General features: G+C 38.4%; 1 protein-coding gene across 3 annotated transcripts in view; it reads right to left on the reverse strand.

Annotated features, from left to right (window-relative positions):
• Positions 1-323: 323 nt before the first annotated feature.
• The window catches only part of brinp2 (BMP/retinoic acid inducible neural specific 2), a 178212-nt gene continuing 159737 nt past the window's right edge, over positions 324-18798 (reverse strand). For all 3 annotated transcript variants that reach the window (XM_088429912.1, XM_088429913.1, XM_088429914.1), the window contains 3 exons: positions 7485-7707; positions 4137-4443; positions 324-3339 (listed from right to left, as the gene is read on the reverse strand). In XM_088429912.1, coding sequence (XP_088286038.1) covers positions 2518-3339; positions 4137-4443; positions 7485-7707 — 1352 coding nt within the window. In that variant the 3' untranslated portion in view covers positions 324-2517. The remainder of the gene's footprint in view (positions 3340-4136; positions 4444-7484; positions 7708-18798) is intronic.

The following is an 18798-nucleotide window of genomic DNA, read 5'->3' on the forward strand; positions in this document are numbered from 1 at the left end:
CAGTCAAGCTACGGACCCCGGGGGACCCCACTTTGAGAACCACTGTTCTAGATCACAATTATGGTTGCGGTTATTCTTCTCACCAAGAAATTTATTACACCAATGGATTACTATATTGGTACTATAAATTACTCTCCAATAAATTTAAATAGCTTTGTTGTCCTTGAAAATAACATCAGAAAATGTTTGTGGCGTGTTGCTACGGTTAAAAAAACAAACAAAACAAATAAACCTTGAGAAAAAATAAACAGACACAGCTCGTTTGTATAGCCCAACATAAAACATGAACAATAATTCATAGAGAAAACAAGACATCACACATGTTCAAGTAATAACATTTATTGTAATAATATAACAAGAGGAATTTTTGGCAATAACACATCAATGCCACGTTGTAACATTATTAAATAAGCTACAGAACTTTGAGGAAAATAAATTCCTCTGAGCTTTGGGTGGTGGAGCTGGGCCAACAGATGGAGATGGAATGTTCCAGATGGTTTAGCAAGAACCATTGAGATAAATGACGAGTAGGGGGTGGAAAACATGGAGTAATGCAAATGAAAACACTGATATTTAAAGGAGAAAAAACTGCGAGCGCAGTTGGCTCAGAGGAACCTGGCAGATGGAGGACTAAACAGCAAAAATGTTTTGGGATATGGGAAAACACAAGGGAGGTGATGAGAGGGAAATTCCCAGTAGCCCCAGCTGTCCAAATTCTAGGTGAAGCCCCATGTTACAGCTTAGTTTGGTTCAACCTCGAGGTCCATTATTTTATTCATTTAATCCGTTGTATTTAATTAGCAATGACAAGCAGCTGCACTTATTAAAATCCAACTTTTTGGAAATTTTGTGAAATGATTGGTTTTAAAATCAACTCTCAACAGTTAAAAAAAAGGAATACCGTTAAATTAATCATAGGGCCAATGCATTACACGGTTTAGGTTTACAGTACCTTTTTTATCGTGGAGTGCATTTTAAAAACATGAAAAAAATCAGAAAAAACAAATATGAAAAAAAAGTGAGTGATGAAAGCAGGGAAATTAACCCCAAGCAAATTTGTCCTTGATTTTTGAGTCTAGCAAGCTGATTAACAGTTGGAAAACCCCCACCCAATCAAAAAGATGAACTGATTTGATATTTTTCTACGACAAAATGTAATCATAATAAAAGCAATAACTGTTAAAATATTCAATGGTGTTTGTATTTGTCAGAACTACTATAATTCTGATTTAGAAACCTGAAAAAAAAGCATGTGCAGGTTACATCGGACCTGCCTGTCATTTTGTGAGTCAATGAAAATGTCAAAGAATTAAAAAAAAAAAAAAAAATGTTAGTAATATAAACCAGATCCGGCACTAAGTGCAATATCTTATTGAACACAGAGGACCCTTGTTGAACAATTATATTACATTATTAAGTACTGGTGTGCACCGTAAACAGCTTCACATCACCAAATTAAAGCAAAATGGTGCAATGTGACCATCATTTACATGGAAAAGCCAGTTAACGTGATGTATGTATTTGTTGGTAGAAAATTTTAAATATTAAAAAGAATACGTCACCTGCCAGGAAATAAAACACCAAAACATAATGTGCTTCTCACAACACTGACTCCATATAAGGCATGAGTTGTTATAAACATTTGTCTATTTTTTTTTTTTTTTTTTTTGGTCTTTGCAACTTGGTTATCTAAAAAGCAATGTGCACATATTCATATGTCAAGTTAGATGGTGCAATATTTACAGCACTGTACCCGCAAACGTTTTTTTAGCTTGTGTTCATAACCACATCAGAATTTCCTTAAGGTCTCCATTTTGATGAAACAAAGTAGGAAGAAAAAAAAAACATCTAAGCTATGTTTCTATTTGTGTTGCCAATCTGTTCAACCTTTTTTTTTCTGGTAAAGACATCACCAAGTACAGAGCTAACACTAACAGACTTCAAAGTTGTTCAGCATAGATACACATTTTCAGGAAAAAACAAAAAAACAAAACAAAGATAGGGATTAAAAAGAAACATCATGATAGCAACTTGTCAGGGTTATCAAAATTTAAGCATAACATCATTCAATGCACATTTAATTTGTATCCACTATTCTCCTCCTTAGATTGCTCTGTAACCAAAGAAAATAGGGTTACAAAAGGACAATCTTTCTCTATTAGATCATTAATGTTGATCCCTCAAGTTCCTCTTTACAAGACTTTGATGAGTCCCACAGCTGTCTTGTAGTTTGCCAAAGAAAGACACTTAGAGCAAAAGTAAGCCTCCAGGCAACTTTAGTAGAGCACTTGAACACAGCTTCATGTTCTCCAGTAGGTCTGGAACACACCTTGATAGCTGGCCTTAAATGACACCGTAAAACCAGTCTAGAGACAGTCGTTCCCATTGGTCGAGCTTATGAAATATCGATCATCTTGATAACGTCCAAGGGTTAGCTGGGGCTTTGTTGCCCACGCCAATAATATCCCTGGATCTCCTTCGTAGGATATTACAGTCCTGCTCTGAGTGTTAAGCTAGTTAGCTGCAGAGCTGAGCCAGTTCGGGTTCAGGAGAAGCATTGGGGAGCTTCGAGTTGAAGATCTGAAGGGCTTCCTTGATGCGAACCACCTCACCGGCTGACAATTTCAGTCGGTGACGTAGAAGACAAGAAAAGAGGTCGAGTGGCTGCGGCGCCGGTGGGGCCAACCTGTTGACGCGATCCCTCATCTCCAATAACATCAAAAAGGCAGCATCCTGTGTACCCTGTGTGTATGGGTAGTCCAGCTGAAGTATCAAATCCTTAATGCCCTCAGGGTCAAAGTGCATGCTGTATCCAAAAACTTTCAAAGTATTGATCTTCATGTAACCCAGGTTTGACGTCTGGTCGTCCATGTCCAAAGGTTCGTAGAAGAGCGTTTCATTCACCGTCGGATCGTCTGTGACGATGCGGCTTCGCAAGTAGATGTGCACCGTTTCGAAGAAGGACTTCCATTTGTTTCCAAGTGACAATGTCCAGTTGTAGCATTGGGCGGTAGCTACGGCATCCAGTCGAGTTCTCTCCCAGTTGGGGAAGTCGGGCTGGGTCACGGGCATGAACCAACTCTCTGAGTGACTCCCCCCAAAAGGGTTCACGTAAATTGCCGGCACCGGCTCCAGAGTCGAATTCTTGGTTAAGCATATCTGGAACGTCATGCCCATCAACATGTGGATGAGATTTGACTTATTTTTATTACTCTTGAGAGTAAGCAGCATCCTCTTTCTCCAAGCAGGATTGAACCAACTTCCCAGACGGACGTCATTGCTAATATATATGGCGTGGACCTCAATTCTGCTGTCAAGCTGCTGTAGTAGGTACTTCACCTACAAAGACAACAAAGTTTTCATTTAAACTCGGCAGGGAAAATGAAAGACAATCACTTCATGTCGGCAATGGCTCTCACGCTTTGATTTGGACTAAGAGTGACGAGTAGGCTTTACGCCATCAAGATATTTGCGCTGGTCTCACAATAGCATAATTAAAAAAAAAAAAACTAAATGTATACATTCAACATATGCTTGAAAAATAAATTTATGCAACAGGATTTTTTTTCTCAAAAAAAAAAGAAAAAAATCAACATACTGCACTTATATTTAATGCGATTACCGGGGGTGTTCTGATTTGTATTTTTTCCCCTTTTTAAAAATTCTGATATAAAGAACGGCTGTTGGTCTCTGTGTGCCTTTCAATTGGCTGGCAATCAGTTGAGGGTGTCTCCCGCCTACAGCCTTAAGTCGGCCGGGATAGGCACCAGGCGAGCCTGCGACCCTTGTGAGAATAAGCAGCTCTAGAAAATGGATGAATGTTTGTACCAATCATATTCATATCACTGCATTGTGTTGTCATATACATTGGCAAAATGTTAATTTATCATCGTGTGCATTGCCCACATTGCATATGAGTCATAAATCCAGTACTAAGCAGAGTGTGACTCATAATGGTGCAAAATTGAAATGCTTCAGACGCACAAGCAGCCAATAATCAGCATAAAAATTAATAATATAATATGGACAGATCTTTTTTGGATAAAAGCAAATGAAGCCCAATTTTTAAAATATTATAAATCGTTATCTCCACCAAAGTTTGAGAACCACTGGAATGTCTAAGTCGCTTTAGAAACCTCAGCATCCGGCATGTCGAGATCAAAGTTCAGGTAGTGGTCCAGGGACGTAGCGACGCTCGGTCGACAGGAACCAAGGTGCAGGAGATTGCCGTGGTGGCAGGATCCGCAGCGGGTTACATTGTCAGCAGCGCAAGCAGAGCAGGAGGTGAAAGAGGCGTCAACAACGCAGGGAATAGCACCCTGACAAGTTGGCTGTTCTAAAGGGCAGCTGCAACTCTTGACTTCCTCAGAGAATGATCCCAAAACTCCATGGTCATTACAGTAGAGAAGGGACTGAGCCTTGCTCAACCAAAAGGCAGTCGGCCTAAAAAAAAAAAAAGTCTTAAGTGGCAACGGGTTGAGGTAAACCTGCAAAATCTATACACTCATATAACTTACGACATGTCCACAGTAGGGTCATATGTAGCTGGAGCTGACACCAGCAAACTATAATTTACACCTGCAGTCATAATTATGCTATGAGAAAGTGCTCATTTCTAGGGAGTGTTTTGAAAGTCGGTATTTACTGTTTTTTTTTCCAAAATAGACTGATAAAATTGAAAATGCAACAAAATACATAAATTGAACTTGTTAGTGAAAAACACAACTTTCTTGCAGGACTGTTCATTTAAATGCTAAATAAGCTAAAAAAACAACAACAAATATTTTCAAAGATCTGAAGCTCCATTGCATATTTGCTCCAATAATCCACCTGTTGCTTGCTGTAAGACCTCCATGTTATTCTTTTATAAACACTTGACAGATGTTTAATCAAGTTAAAGCGATAAAATATGATCTGCAGTGATAAAAAGTTGATTTGTCAACAATTGGTTCAACCTTTAGTTGGCCCGGCTTAGATTGCACATCAGTCCACCGTATGTGCAAATTTGATGGAAATTGCTGCCGTAGGAACGGAAGCCCCTGAGATGTTTGAATGCAGGTCAACACTCAATGGAAATTTAATTTCCATATATGATTCTGTTTTTGTACTTCTCTGATCGGAAGCTGTTGGTCTAAACCAGTGTTTCTCAACTATATTTTGTCAGGCTCCCCTAGAAAAGAGACCCCCCCGTTATGAAATTACTTCCGGAACAAATTAATTTCGTAATTAGAAGCACCACTGTATTTTAAATTTTACATAAGTGGCTATAGAAAATAGTTCGATAGATGATGTATGGATTTCCAATAAACTAAGCTTTTTACTGGTGTCCCATTTTCACACAGTCACACAGAAATGATGGAAGCTATCATACACTGTAACTAACACACTCATCATTCACTCATATTCATATCACCACACCCAACAATGGATTATTTATCAGCTCTACTTTTTGCCTCTACATTTTCCTGTGGAGGGATGTTGCAGTGCTTGACTGCAGATCATGAGACAAGAGTGCAGACACAATAACAAAAAAAAACAAAAAATGGCGGGGCAACAGTTTGCAAGTGATTCGGTTTCAAAATGGGTTCTGTAAAGATTCTATCCTCAGGCTAAGTTCAGCAAATTGCACACAGCATTGCCAAAAAGCTATGAAGCATACCCCAAGGCTTGTGCAAATAGACAGAAATGAGTGATGATGAAACACAAGGATCTGTGCAAGGGGAAATATGGATCTTTTTCTGGCCTTGATGGCTTGTTGTTGCTGTGAGCAGGGTTAAGGCTCTGAGTGATGGTCGGAGACAGAGAAGTGGGGGACAAGGGGAAACAAAGGTGAAAGTGGAGGAAAAATAAAGACAGAAAGTGGCAAGGGTAAGCGAGGGGAGATGGAGTGATTGGTAGTGGCAAAGAACTGTCAGGGAAATTAAGGTTCTCTGTAAACAAGCGCCAGACTTGTCAGTGCAGGAAAAGACTTGATTAGGGCTTGCCAAGGTATAGAGTAGCTCACTCCTCAGCCTGTAACAAGACGCTTCAACTGTGCTACACATTCTGGAGAATTCTGTCTTCATCCATTCCTTCTTAGCATGTCTCCTTTCGCCCCATTCCTCCCTTTGTATTAACTTTTCAAATTGCTTTATTTCCTTTCCCAAACTGTTTCCTCACATTACTCTGCGCTTTACTTATGTGCTTTTCATGACACAATGCCTTATCCTGCCCTTTGGGTTTTGCTTCCAGCACAGCAGTGAGGCTGCCATGCAATGACAGTATGAGTGAAGCTCGCTGAAACAACTTTACTCATAAATCAATCACACGTATAAACAATGTCAATCATTTAGCCTTTCAAGTGACTCTTATTATCGGAAGTCAAATTATTAATGATATGGAATGACTGTGGAACGTGCTTTTATTATCATACGCTATCTGTGTTAGTTATGAGTTGCGTCCTGTTTGGAATGCCGTAGTGTACACATAGTAATGTCCGAGACAGCTAGTGGTGACTGAAGTTCATGTTTAAAAACACCAGACAACGTTTGGAACGGTGCTTTTTATGCTTGACACCAGCTGGCGTTCCTAATGCTGTTGGTTAATATTCCAAATACCTTCTGGCGTTTTTAAAATAAACACTGGTCTCAGCTAGGCATCTAAAGCGGCCCTCTTGACGCCGTCTCTGATCTCGCTAGACATAAAAAGTGATAGAAAAAAACGGCTTTCTAAACGCATACGGTGTAACTCAAAACAAACTCGGATAAGCGTTGTATGATCTCCGGTTGCCATATCGCTCGCTCGCTTCCTACTAGCCCGTAGCTCACTCGCAATATCGTTTGCTTTTTTTCCAGAGCTGAACCCTTCCCAAGCCCTCTTCGTTTGTTAGGACAGAGGGGAAAAGTTGGATTTATTAGCTTTCTTGATCCACAATTTCGATAGATTGATCGTGTCATACCTCGTGCTATCTCACATAAAATGCTTCGTGAAAGTAGAAAGTGATAACATGTGAGCCACTTTTCCTGCAGTAGTTAGGAGCAGTAACAAACTTAAAGTGGTACTGAAGCTGACAAAGCAGGAATTGGACATTGTGACTGGCTGTTGCAGTAGAAGAGGACTCTGTTTCTGCGTTACAGCAGATGACATGGGAGAGAAAAAGAAATACCGGTTTTGACAGACGTGGACAGTTTTAAATAACCGTGAATTTTGCCAATCCGGTTATCATCCCATGGCTAGTTTGACCAGAATTATAACCAGGATTATTATTATTGTCATCAATTATGATGATGATGATGATTATTATTACCATTAATAGTAGTAACAGAGATAATAATAATAGAAGCAGCCACTTTCATTCAAAACCTTCTGTACAAAAAACGCAGGCATTATTTGGTAAGTTGCCAAAGGACCTGAAAATGTAACATTAATTGGTGAAATGCCAAAAAAAGCCTACCATTTAATTTATTTCAATTCTCAAATGACAATTTAAACAATAATTGGCATACCTTTCTCGGGGGAGACTGATCCGTGGTTGTTTTGGACATCGTTTGCTGAGGGTGAACAATTTCCTGATGATCTTCTGAGCTTTGCCTAGGACCAAAGCTGTGCTGGTCTCTAGATGAGCATAACGCTTCTGGAGTGACAAGTCAGCTGACCAGTACTTGGCAATTGTAGAAACATTCAAGAATTGGTCAGTGGGCAAGCGTTTTAGGAAGGCTTTGAATTCATCTGCAACAGAAATGTGGGAAATAAAAAATATTGTTAAACAGCTATGATATACAGCAATGTATATATATATATATATATATATATATATATATATATATATATATATATATATATATATATATATATATATATATATACATGCTACAGTACTGATCTGCAGTGCTCCAGAAAGAATTACACCAATAAAAAGCAATTCACATCAGAGCGTACATGCCACATACTAGATAGTGTGGTAATGCATTACTGCTGTATTCACTTAGTCGGTGTACAAACAATGTGTGTATAAACAATGTTCTCATGCCATATACTACATATGTAATATGGTAATTCATTGATACCATATTCACTGTCATTGTACTGTATTAACAATGTGCCCATAGCTAATTAATATGGTAATTTACGTGTATCTATGTGCCTGATGTTACTTCAGTAAGTGCATGAGAGAGAGGCAGGAGATTAGAATCATTAAAAGAAGTCTGTAAGTTTAGCGACGTGTTAAAAATATTATTTTAAATTGACTTAAAGTGTAACTCCGAGATGGATATCAGAAAGTTATTCGCCCACAGAAGGGTTAAAGCAGAGAGGAATGAGTCCTAGTTATCTAGAGGCCTGAGACACTTAATTTCCTTCACATGGGGCAGGAAATCATCCTGGAACCAGAGAAGGCACTCCACACTTTTTCGACTGAGGACCAAGTTCTCAGATCAGGAGGTGCGGATCTTCATACCAACCACTTTACACTGGGCTGTGAATTGCTCCCGTGAATAACTGTGAACTGAAGTCGCCGACAGCACCACATAATCCTTCAAAAACAGAGATCCAATGCTGATAATTCAATGCCCTCAACATTTTTTGGCTGCACCCCTAGAATTTCTGACAGAATTGGTGTCCGACCCTACAATGCAAACAAAACGATGTCATATAACGTCAATCAGGGCAGCCCTACAACATCCAGAGCCTTTAGGAACTCCGGACGGATCTTGTAATGTGAAATCTCATCCCATATATATATATATATATATATATATATATATATATATATATATATATATATATATATATATATATATATATATATATATATATATATATATATATATATATATATTTGAGTAAGTTAACATATTTATGTTTTGATCTGGCCATGACGAACTATTTAGTAGAGAACCAGTTTTCTTTGAAATGTCTGCTAGTGCTGGAGAACACCCCTGCCTACTCTCCAGCCTCAAGGGTCCTCTAAGTATTTTTATTCATCAAGGATCACTACCCACCTCATCCAGCCTATGAACCAGCAAATGGTTTTTACCCTTTCTGCTATTTATTTCGTACTGTATTTACTGTATGTATTCGTACTGTTTCAGCCCTTTGGTCTCCTTACAATCTTATCAATTTAATTTGTAAAAATGTCAAGAAAGACACACCTACATTTTTTAAAGAGTGCATATCACACTTTTTTAATAAAAAAAAAACAAACAATACAGTGACACAAAGTTGTGTTGATGATGTTGTCAAGTTTGGCATCAACATTGGCTTTCTTCAGCGATACTACAAAAACACATCAACTGTCAACGTGTCATTCAGTTCACCGCCACATGTACAAACGATCCCAAGTGCCTGCCATATGTTGCAACGAACATCATTGTCAGAAAGCAAAAGCATTTCTTATTTGCTTGTTTTCTGTGTCGCGCCTGAGACAACTTCAGTAATCCCGTTTTTTCCTCCGTGACCATAATTCAGCTGCAAACGCGACAGACAATAAGATTGGATTTGGGATGTCTTCCGGCAAGTGTGGCAGCACATGGGCGCCTTTTACTGTGCGTTGATGCCAGCTGGGAGAGATGGCGCGGAAAACGGAGGGGCCAGAGCTGTCGAGGAAGCTGCCATCTTCATCACATCAAAGTGTTCATAACACATTCAATGCGCCATCCATCACATTGTTCACGTAATGGTTAAGAGGGGAAGTTATTGCTCGACTGTCTCCATAAATCCTCAAATGTCTCTATATAGTTGTCCCACTCAACTGATCAATTGATAAATTGCGATTTAGTATTTCTTTGAGAAGTCGAGTCAAATTTTCTTCACAGTAATGTGTTCTGTGCAGACCCACTACTGTACATGGTACATTACGATTAATATAGTATGGAATGTACATTAAGCAGCAGAAACCACCTGTTTTAATCCATTTAAAAGGCGGCCATTTTGCTACTTGCTGAGGATTAAAAATGATCTAAGTGAGTACATTAGGTCAATGAGTTATCAGTATAAGCGCTTTGAGTACCTGAGGTTGGTGGAAAATTGCTATATAAGTGCAATGTCTTTACCATCCATATGCCCGGTAAACTTCACACGACCAAAACGCAAAACAGGTCAGCTGTGATTGGTGGTTTCCTCAGCTTGGTAAAAAAAAAGACAATTAGGCAGTTTTTGTTCTGATTTTGCCCCTCCCTGACGGAAGACATTCAACACGTCTTATGTCTGTGATGTGCAAAAAGTGGATGTTTCCCAAAATGTTTCTCTAGGGTCTGAAAATGGTCAGGCTGACAATCTGACCATGAATATTGAACCTGTTTAATATTTATCACCCAAAATCTTTTGTGAGGGGAATTATGACTACTTTCAGTAGAGATGGGAGATTTGGCTCTTTAAATGGAGCCATTCATTCACGCACCATTAATGCCACTTTCAAATGTCCATAGCAACCAGTACCTTAGGAACCTTAGCAATAAGATATTGACTTGAAAACTTTCAGGATGTGTTAAATGAACACTTGAGATTAAATTCCAATAGCAGGTAAATCCATCATCTGAGATTTGAACACAAAAAAAACTAAGGACATTTATCATCTCATCAAATGAAATTGAGCAAAAATAGCTCTGTGGCGTCAACCCCAAAACAGCTTTTCCATTAAGGTTAGAATTAATTTCTGAGGCATCGTAACGGTAAAGCTTTCCCTTGGGGCAAATCAGTGAATTGTTTGCAGGGGCAATTACACACACGTGGTGGAAAAACAAAATCGATTAAAATATGTATCAGTTGAGGATTTGATAATGTTGCTGGATGGGAAAACAAGTAAGGCTTAGAAGTGTATAAAATGTAATTGCTGTTGGACAGACCTTGGTGCCTACACCAGAGGTGAAGAAGAATTAGAGTCTCAATTTTATAATTACATGCACAGCTATTAACCAGTATAAATTTGCTGAAAATGTAAAAAGTTAACGCAAGAACGAATAAACGATTACTTAATGAAAATAGAGGCATGCATTGTTTCATCATTACTATGATTCCTGAAAAACTATTTTGGAACAATGGCATATGTGGGCTCCAAGTAAAAAAACATGCTCCTGGAAAGTCTATGTGGATGGCATTGTATTTTGTTCATAAACATGACAATGGCCTTGGAAAATCCTTCTCTAAATACAGATCATGTCATTGATCACAATAATAATCACACTCTTTTCGAAAATATTTTAAAAGGAGCCTCGTCACTGCACTGCGAGCAGGGGAGCTGGAGGAAACACTACGACCCCGTTGGTGGTCTCCATTTGTCAATCTTTCTTCTTCTGCTGGCTCTTGACGACAGTGGATGCTTTGCTCCTCTCCCTCCCTTTTGCTGTCTTTGTCCTGTGCCGTGTGCTGTGTCAACTGTAGTATCTTACAACATTCTGTTCCAAAATCTAATCATGGAATTGGTCAGCTGGGCTCTTGACTATTGACAAAATGACAGAAAAAGGCTGCAGGGAGCCTTCCTAGCCTCTGGGATAACTGCCACTGGATATACCACCGCAGTGAGGGCGGTATTTTTATCGATCTTGTCCGAGGAGGACGTGGGGAACACCTGCGTTATTGGAATTTTGATAAAGGGGATCCACCTTATTGGAGCTGGCAGATAACTTGTTGATCGCAAAGTTTCCCAGATGGGTGCAGCTGGATTGGACAACACGCTGATGGTCTTCTTTGCAGGCGTTTGGGTGAGCGTTCAACACTCAGACATGTGACGAGTGGCTCCAACCCCAACTTGAATGTGGTTGTAGGATCCTCATGTTGAACGACAGTCATCCCCATTCAGAATTTCATTCTAAGTACTTTGGGCAGACCACATTGTTTATCAGGATGCTCCCAAAACAACTGTTATCTGGACTCACACTCCTGGATAGAATTTTTCTAGAGACGACAAGGTTAACCGCCACTCTCCTACCAAGTGCCCTTGGACTGATAAACATACCGCACCTTTTCCAACTTTGACAGTATGCTTGGTATATCGGCTGAAGGACACTCTTATACAAACATATACACAGACAGCACATCGACCATCACAACTCAACACCTCTGTCGTTCCTGTGGGGACCACGACATGGCCCCACTTCCCCCACCGTCCTCCCCAGTCATCAACATGTTGTACGAGATATGTTGCAGTGCCATTATCTATCTAACATGCACCATGCATAGGAAAATGCCCTGAATTATTGTAGCCTATAAATCAATTCATTTACTAAATTATAATCATCATCATGACAAAAATATTTTAATAGCAGGCTGTGCCACCAAGTGGCACAACTTTTGCTAGTGGCAGGACAGAGTAAATGATGAATGGTTGATCCCTTCTGAATTTTTCAAGAAATAAATTAATTGAATGCATCACAATCACAGATGGATAAATAATGTGGCAATAGTCCTGAATTATGATTTTTTATACAACAAAGTATGCATTTGTATAAGTAAAAAAAAAAAAACAAATAATTCGCATATTTTACAAATATTTTGATAGCATGCTGTGATCGATCGCCACACCTAGTTGGGGGGGGGGTCGCACAAGGGGGTGGTTGCCAGACAGACTCAATTGCACACGTCAAATCCCCAGCCAACATCCACAATAAGCAGAACCAGCTGGATAAATGCGCGCGATTTTCATGCACAGACCAGTAAGTCTACTTGCGCAAAACTGAACTCAAAGTCAACTCGAGGGCAAAGTCAATGAAATCACTGAAAGAGAAAAAAAAAAAATCCATCCAAGTTTACATTTCGACTGCACTCTGCACAAAATTAAGCCATATTGGTTGATAAATAGTTTTAAACGTACAAACCTTAATTTACAATGTTGATTCTTAGTTTTTTATTTTTTATTGTATTGTACAGTATATTGCATATTTGTTCGCTATGTTTTTTTTTATTTTGAAATAGTTCTAGAGATATGAGTATAAACAAAGTTCCAAAGTTTAAGAAATCAGATACTGATGGACTGCATTTTTAGTCTTTATTTGTTTACTTATGTATTTACTGTTTTGTGCTGGTTAGGTGCCTATCCTATGGAGCAGAGAAGATTTGCGACGGTAGACGGTAGCATGTTGTAATTCATCAGGAATTGTAAAATGTTGCAGGCGATCTATCTTGTCGCAAGAAAAGTTTTGAGTTCAAAATCATTGTGAATCTATTGATCTTCTAACTATGGCAAAACAGCTATAAACCTTTTAAACCTGTTGTAAAATTTTCTGTGAATGCTAGAGTAGTGTTTGAATGATTTCATGTGGCACTTGGGGCCCTCTAAGATTTCTTAAAAGCACCAGGACTTGAGTTTCATTCAGTATCGGGTTAGGCAGGTCTTTTCTTCACAATGAAGCAGTCATCGGTGTGAACCTGGCCAAAAGATGTCCACTTCTATGTCTTTCTGTGGCTGTCAGTTTATCTGTATCTCTTGATGACAATCTCTGATGCTCCAAGCTCAGTGAATATTTCTCATTGAAGAACATTGTGAATGAAGCTTTGAAATGGAAAGGTGCAATGTACCAATTGTTAGGCATCATTTGCGTCTTAGAATGTCAAAATCTGAACAACATGATGACGAAGACTAGCATTTAAATTCTTACAGGACCAGCTTCATTAATGGATTAGATTAATGTGAATTTTTGTTGTCCAGCTTCTTGTTCGAGAACATCAAATTGTGTTGTACTAAATCCTGAACAGTTGAACGTGCAGTCAAAGGTTAAGAGAAGGTCAAATTTGGATTGCTAGTGTGTTTTAGGTTCCTCTAAAAATTTTAATCAAAAACCCAAAACACACCGTCTCTCACATGCAAAAACAGTCAAATGATCAGATGTTTGCCTGGAGTGTAGTTGCATTTTGCCCCTCCACTGCAGTGAGTAAATTCACATAATCTCTAATACATTGCATTTGTATTTTTTGGAAAGGAGTGTGAGAGCCAAAAGGCCTTATCACGCTGCGGTCAGCAATCAGCTTGCCGTCGACAATCCAATTTATTGGGAACGTACCTGAAGGAGAGTGCGCGTCCTTCAAAACAATTGCATTCTCTTAGTTCATCACTAGATGTCGCTAAATCGTAAACATTGTCCCTTTAAAATGATTGCATACTCATTCATTGATTTTTTTTTTTTTTAATTGAACTTCATTATAATGTTATATACCCGCTCCTGAAGGTTGAATTTTACGCTGGGCGCAGTGCTTAACAAAGGCACTAGAATTCTAAATAATCATACACTTGTGTAGGCCTGCACGATTGGTAAAGGGCAAATGGATTTTCACTTATATAGCGCTTTTCTACCTTAGGTACTCAAAGCGCTAACTAGTCATTTACCTACTGATGACGCAGCATCAGGTGTTAGGATGACAAAGTACTTGATTTGACTTAAAAAAACAAAACAAAAAAGACGTGATTGACTTTTTAAATGTTAATATTGACGAAGATTGGCTTAATTAATGTTGGCTGCCAATGTCGTGATTGCGATTAAAATTCCTACCATTGTAACTGCTGCTTATGTCGTTGGGAATTCAAGGTACACAGCAATCATACACAATAAACCCCTGAGAGCCCTCTGAATACCTTCTCCTGTTTCATTGTTATTTATGGCTTTGTTGTCAAGGCAAAAATGTTTCTTCAGCTCGACATCTGGCATTGTAATAGCAACATTCTCTGACAGATGTGCAAGAGAAGAGTATGTACTTTAATTGGTCGGATTCATGGACATCCAAAGTAGACCTATGACTTGAAACCAATTAATAAAATGTAATCACACTATCACCTGTGCCTGCACCCAGAAAATGCATCATTCAACTAATTTGAAGGAGACATTTCACCTCAGCTGCACTTGTGCCTTGTAAGTTTGATGTTAGCATGTCGATGAATAGGATGTAGTGTTCTTCACATAAGTGTCAAACTCTCAATTAAAAAAAAAAGTTCTGGAGAAAATAAACCTTGATTGGGTTAGAAAATGAAACAAAAATAAAAGATATCTCTGAGTGTCGCCTTATTAATGAGCACCTCATTAACGGAGAGGCTTTCTCGGCTGTGCAGCTGTTCCACACACACACACACACACACACACACACACACACACACACACACACACACACACACACACACTTGCTGTGGTGACATTTGATAGGCTCTGTCTGTGTTCTAATTGATTCTCCAGAGGATCATGTTGACACTTAGCAATGGGGAAAGGCGCTGTCCAGCCAATCAGACTTACAGCTGGAAGCACACAGCTGAGAGAAGAAACTTCACAGCAAAACACTCCATAGTCAACCATGTCACCCACTTATCTAACTTCCTGCAGCCAAAAAGTTCAATAACTCCTCTCACCTGTGTGCTTTACTTACATGCAAAAATCAAATTGGAAAACTTTTTGTCAAAATAAAAGAAAAAAATAAAAATATTCACAAACTTAGATCAGCAATTCAGTTACACATAGTACACACATAGTATCACTTATGACGAATAACCCCATCAGTGAAAACATTCAAAATCCAAGATTAGTTGAAGTGACTAATTAAGTGGTGGTTCAATAAAACCTTACGTTATGTTTTCTGTGCTCGATAAGCAACCAGACCAGAGCTTTAGTCATGAATTCGCCTAAATTGGCATAGATTATCAAGCTTTTTAAAATTTGGGGAAAACACGACATCTACAGGTATCAACTATCTAAGATGTGTTGATCTACATCATACCGCTGTGTTTGTGTGACTCTCTCAATTGCCACTAAAAAACAAATGAAGTACAATATTTTTCAGATTATAAAACACAACGTTTTTCTCATGATTTGAGACCTGTGGTTTATAGGTGTCAATTCAAGGAAAAACTATGAAATGGAACTGTGAATCAAAGGTTGTAAAATATATTTTACAAAAAAAAATCAACCAGTCATCTATTGTTTAGTTGGGCTTAATTAATAATTTTACATTGCAAAAAGAACAAGAAAAATCATTTAAGCCTATTCTCTGTGTGCCCTGCAAATGGCTGGCAACCAGTTCAGGGTGTCCCCCGCCTACTGCGCCAAGTCAGCTGGGATAGGCACCAGCAAGCCAGCGACCCTCGTGAGGATAAGCGGCTATAGAAAATGGATGGATGGATATTAATATTTTATTGTTTACTATCAGTGATATGCACTTGGTTAAAATGTTTAATGCCGATGCTACCGCAAGTATACATGCACTCAAAATTAAGTCGGTAATTTAATTTCAAATATTTGTGTAAAATGAAGCTTTTAAATAATTTATATTAAATACACACATACTGTAAATATCTCTTGATGGGCATAACACATACAGAGGTTTTGCAGCAACTAATTAAAGAAAACCCCTGACAAGTTGATGCCTCTCTTTTGGCAACATGTGCTGTGTTGGACACTAACGACCCACTGAGACAAGCAACGAGAGGCTCAAGATCCAAACAATGCCAGCTTGTCAGAAAACTGTCCGCACTGGTTGTTATGCCTACAAACCCCGAAAAATAAACTAGTCAATACTCTGTATTTCTGTGTGTTAGTACATCCAACAGCATAGAATATCCCCATTGTCTGTGCTAGCAGGACCGCCCTTGCACTACTTTAAAGGAGCCAATGTTTGATTTCAAACAAACCTGAATGCATATAATAGCCTTAGAGCACGGATGAAACATAAGACAAAAAGGAAAATTACTGAACACATCCTCAAACGGCAGTGTTGCTTTCCTCTGTCCTGCTCAGCACTTTAACAAAGTACAGTAAGTATTCTTGTCACACAGAAATTCCCAAACCCGGAATACATTTTCTACGATTATATTACATTAACGAGAGATCCCTTGCAACGGAAATTCCGGTATCCGGAAAATAGAAGATATTTAGAGGACCGCTTTAGCGCAAACACAGGAAGTTCCTGCTCTGTATAACGGAAAAGTATCCTTTCAACCTTTTCAAATCTTCTATCATTGGATCAAAAACGGCGCCATGAAGTGGCTCTTTATTGTTATGAGGTTGGCTGTATTTATGAACGATTTTAATGTTATTCATTTAAGTCCTGTAGATCATGGCATCCACAAGAAAAAGAACGGAAATGATCGTGGGAGAGTGACCGTAAAATGCATCCGATTGAGTGTAGCGGGAGACGCTCAGAGTCGGAAAGACTCAAATCTACGAGACTTTGAACAACAAATTCATTCTTGCTCAGTGTTCCGGCAGTTTACCTTCTCAGACAAAATTGCTTGTGGCTCGACGCACAAGAATAACCAGACATCAGCAATGATCAATGGGACGATTACTTGCAATTAGCAAGACAACTGCATGATATGCAGGCAAACATTTTCATAAAGCCAGAAATGAAGCCAACAAAACAATAAGACTCAATAGACTCAATTTTTCCCAAGAAGGACAAAACTCAACAGTTAACTACGGTACAGTACTTTATTGGTATTATCTTATAAACAGTGCATCATTTGGACCACATTTTTGCATTTTCCAGTTCATATACTGTACATGTTCTAAATAATGCAGTTTTTGTTGAACAAACAGGTTTTGGACAGTATATTTTTGCATTTTATTGTACTGTTACAAATGTACTGTATTTTGTTACGGTACTTGCAACGTTCATGCAGGACATATACCGTTGTTTCACACATAAGGGAATTACATTTTAATGAAAGATTGGACAACGTAAATAGGATTCCTTTTGAGAGAATACATTCCTGTATACTGTAACTGAGTGTGTTGACATATCAACCTCTCATAATAAACCACATTGGGTGTAATCCTGCAATCCGTCACCCTCAGTTGCCAGGACCTCCTCCACATTTTTGCTTTGACTCCAGTGGCATTGTACCCTTAATGGAAGAGGTGCCTGCCCAATCAATTTCTGTTTTTAGCATCCCAACAACTGCATTTGTGGAGTTGTGTGTTACTGTATGTGATGGATTCCTGGATTTTAAATATATATTACATCAATCTTAAAGTGCTGTGTATATAAGGATGGCTTTGAAGCTGGAATAGCAGCTCGAACAGAGATGGACCCACTTCCCTCAATTAAAACTGGTGGTTGTCAAAATCATGACTGAAAAAAGAAATGTCCAAGATAATAGCTTTTATTATAGCAAAATGGCGCTTATATGGCTATATATATATATATATATATATATATATATATATATGGCTATATATATATATATATATATATATATATATATATATATATATATATGGCTATATATATATATATATATATATATATATATATATATATATATATATAATTTGTGTTAGCAACAACTGCCTGTTGTAGCTAACAGCAGCTCTTGTTAGCTGATTACGTGTTTACTTTCAATCAAACAACAGAGCAGACTGAACCAACGTCAGAGTCCATCCTTGTTCACACACAGGAATATTACTAAAATAGAGAGGATCATGTAAAAGTTATGATGTCCTCAGCTGATTCAATTAAGAGTGCACCTGTTAGAGAACACGGAGAGCTATTCCATTTGACTATTGTTAATGGCTCTCTTTTGACATATACACACACGGGGGGAAATCAGAAACACGCTTTACAACAAATATATAACTTATGGATATGAACACAGGACAATATAAAGAGTTTAGGAAGATGTGATTTATAATGTTTTGCTGTAGTTTTTACATTGTTACATTGTCTTATATACTGTAACACAGAAACTACCAGAATTTGAACCCATAATTAATACACGGGTGCTTCTAATATTTGGGGAATTTCGGTAAGCCAAAGGAAAAAAAGAAAAGCATAGTGACTTTTTATCAATACAATGAAACTACTTAACGCAGCACAGGCTGGCGTGACCCAAGGGCCGCAGCATCAACAGGC

The sequence above is a fragment of the Hippichthys cyanospilos genome, chromosome 12 (assembly GCF_059441005.1).
Source record: "Hippichthys cyanospilos isolate Australia breed blue-spotted pipefish chromosome 12, RoL_Hcya_1.0, whole genome shotgun sequence".
NCBI classification, from domain to species: domain Eukaryota; kingdom Metazoa; phylum Chordata; class Actinopteri; order Syngnathiformes; family Syngnathidae; genus Hippichthys; species Hippichthys cyanospilos.